Here is a 2443-nt window from a genome sequence, read left to right on the forward strand (position 1 = left end):
ATATAAAAAGGCAGCACATTATGAAAGATGAGACGTTCTGACAGTTGAGCTGCAGCTTTATTTTCACCAAAAAAGTCTGTTTAAGACCATTAAAATTCCCACAGAATCTTATAAGAAATGCTTTGTATCGAGTGATCACGACAAAGGTTTATCTTCAACATCCTGCAGATTTACCCGTAGCTCTCAGTCATCGAGGGTGAAGAGAAAAATAACTATTTCATGGCTGTGAGCGTGCATAAAAAATAGAAACTAATTACAATCCTGCATAAACTCCAAAAAGTTTGAATTAATTGCTACTAGCATTGGTTGTTTTCTTATTTTTGAAGTTGAGATATTTTTAAGCATTTAGCAAAGATATGTCAGTAAATTCATGCTCTTCATAACTGATTGTTTTGTTCTTCCACCTATCATTAACAGTCTGTGTGCTTGCAGGTTTAATGATCACCAGCTGGAATTATAATGAGTACAGATATATTTTATACTTATGATGAGGAATTTTGGAAGGACAGAGCAGAAAATCCTGCAAGGACACCTAAAAACAAACTTTTGCTGTTGGTAGGATTCACTTTTTGTAATTGTTCCATCATCTTGTGCTGTTTTAAACCTTGTTAGGTGGAAGAACTCACAGGCTGAGGGGCTGAGGACAGAGCTGTCCTACTGCAGGAAACATTTCCTCAATCGAACAGCTCTCATCACAATAGAGGTAATTTCAAATTGTTACCATTTTCTCAGTCTTTTATGATCTCACATGTTCCGTCTTTCAATCAGGACGTGAAGCACGAGCTGATGAAGATGATGGAGCAGGCAGGTTTCTGGTCGTCCCGCTCCTCTTCCTCCCGCCCGAAGCGGCGGGCAGACCCGCCGTCCCGGCAGGACATCTCGGTCCTGTTGGCAGCGCTGTCAGCGGGGCTGTACGACAGCGTGGCCCGGCTGCTGTGCAAGCCCTCGGTGGACGGGCTGGAGCGTGTGGCGTGCACCGTGGAGACGCCTCAGGGCAAGGCTCAGGTCCACCCTTCATCCGTTAACCGCAACCTGCAGACACATGGCTGGCTGCTGTACCAGGAGAAGGTAGAGGAGATCCGAGCGCTCTTGGTATTTTTCTATTAATCGGTTGTTTGCAATCGTTTTAAGGAAAGCTCCTCCTCAGGTTAAATACACTAAGATCTACCTGCGAGACACGACCCTGATTCCTCCGTTCCCTCTGCTGCTGTTCGGAGGCGACATCGACATTCAGCACCGGGAGAAGCTCATCACGTTAGACGGATGGATCCACTTTCAGGTCAGAGGTCACAGAGCTACAGTGGCCCAGCGGTGATTGTACACACAGGAATCATATCAGAAGGGTTTCAGTTCTTTAAACATGTACAGATAAAGAGCTAATACTTTTGATTTTATGTAAAACAAAATTTGATCTGTCAGCTTTAAACCGTCAAAATGATATTTATGTCTGTCATTTTTTTAGTTTGTGGATTAAAATATTTTTGTTTGCTGCTTTCAAGGCTCCAGTACGAATTGGTGTGATCTTCAAACATCTGAGGAAACTGATGGATTCCTTGCTGGAAAAGAAGCTGGAGAACCCCAGGATGAATCTCGAAGGTAAACCCGGTCATCGCCAACATTTTTTCTCGGTGCTAGATATTTTCAAAGCGGGGCCGTCACCAGATATTTCTACAACACCGGGTTGTTGTTTTTTTGGGGGGGTCTGATGTGTTCTTTGATCCTTTTTGCAGATGACTCAACCATCCAGGTGATCCTGGATCTGATCAGATCGGAGCAGGATGTGTGACAACCCAGGAGAACCTGCACGTCCTTTCAGACATCGGCCTCGAGTTGTCCAGAAAAATCTGAACTCTGGATCAACACCTGCAGAAACATTTAATTCCCATTGAGGAGGAATATAGAGGAAGAAAAAAACAGAAAGGCAGAAAAATGAACATTAATGTTGCCAATTTAGATATTTTTGTTTGTTTTGAGATGATTGTTTTATGTGGACCATCAACATAAAATTATATACAGTGGGGTGCGAAAGCTTGTGCACCCTTGTTAATTTTCCTGATTTACCTTTATAAATCATTGATTGTTTGGATAGAAAAATCTGTTAAATATATAATATGGGGACAAACATAGTGATATTTGAGAAGTGAAATGAAGTTTATATGATTTACAGAAAATGTGCAATAATTGGTTAAACAAAATTGGGCAGGTGCATAAATTTGGGCACAGTTGCCRTTTTATTGATTTCAAAACCTTTAGAACTAATTATTGCAACTTAAATTTGGTTTGGTAAGTTCAGTGACCCTTGGCCTCCAAACACAGGTGACTCCAATTATGAGAAAGTGCATTTAAGGGTGGCAATTGTAGGTTTTTCTCCTCTTTGCATCTTCTCTGAAGAGTCACAGCATGGGAGTCTCAAAACAACTTTCAAATGAGCTGAAAACAAAGA

At 41.6% G+C, this 2443-nt stretch overlaps 1 protein-coding gene across 2 annotated transcripts in view; it reads left to right on the plus strand.

Annotated features, from left to right (window-relative positions):
- dhx29 (DEAH (Asp-Glu-Ala-His) box polypeptide 29) overlaps positions 1–2042 on the plus strand; it is an 18161-nt gene extending 16119 nt beyond the window's left edge. For both annotated transcript variants that reach the window (XM_014006496.1, XM_014006497.1), the window contains exons 24-28: positions 613–703; positions 769–1068; positions 1148–1279; positions 1500–1596; positions 1731–2042. In XM_014006496.1, coding sequence (XP_013861950.1) covers positions 613–703; positions 769–1068; positions 1148–1279; positions 1500–1596; positions 1731–1786 — 676 coding nt within the window. In that variant the 3' untranslated portion in view covers positions 1787–2042. The remainder of the gene's footprint in view (positions 1–612; positions 704–768; positions 1069–1147; positions 1280–1499; positions 1597–1730) is intronic.
- The last annotated feature ends 401 nt before the right edge of the window (positions 2043–2443 follow it).

Source organism: Austrofundulus limnaeus, unplaced genomic scaffold (assembly GCF_001266775.1).
Source record: "Austrofundulus limnaeus strain Quisiro unplaced genomic scaffold, Austrofundulus_limnaeus-1.0 Scaffold36, whole genome shotgun sequence".
Classification (NCBI taxonomy): domain Eukaryota; kingdom Metazoa; phylum Chordata; class Actinopteri; order Cyprinodontiformes; family Rivulidae; genus Austrofundulus; species Austrofundulus limnaeus.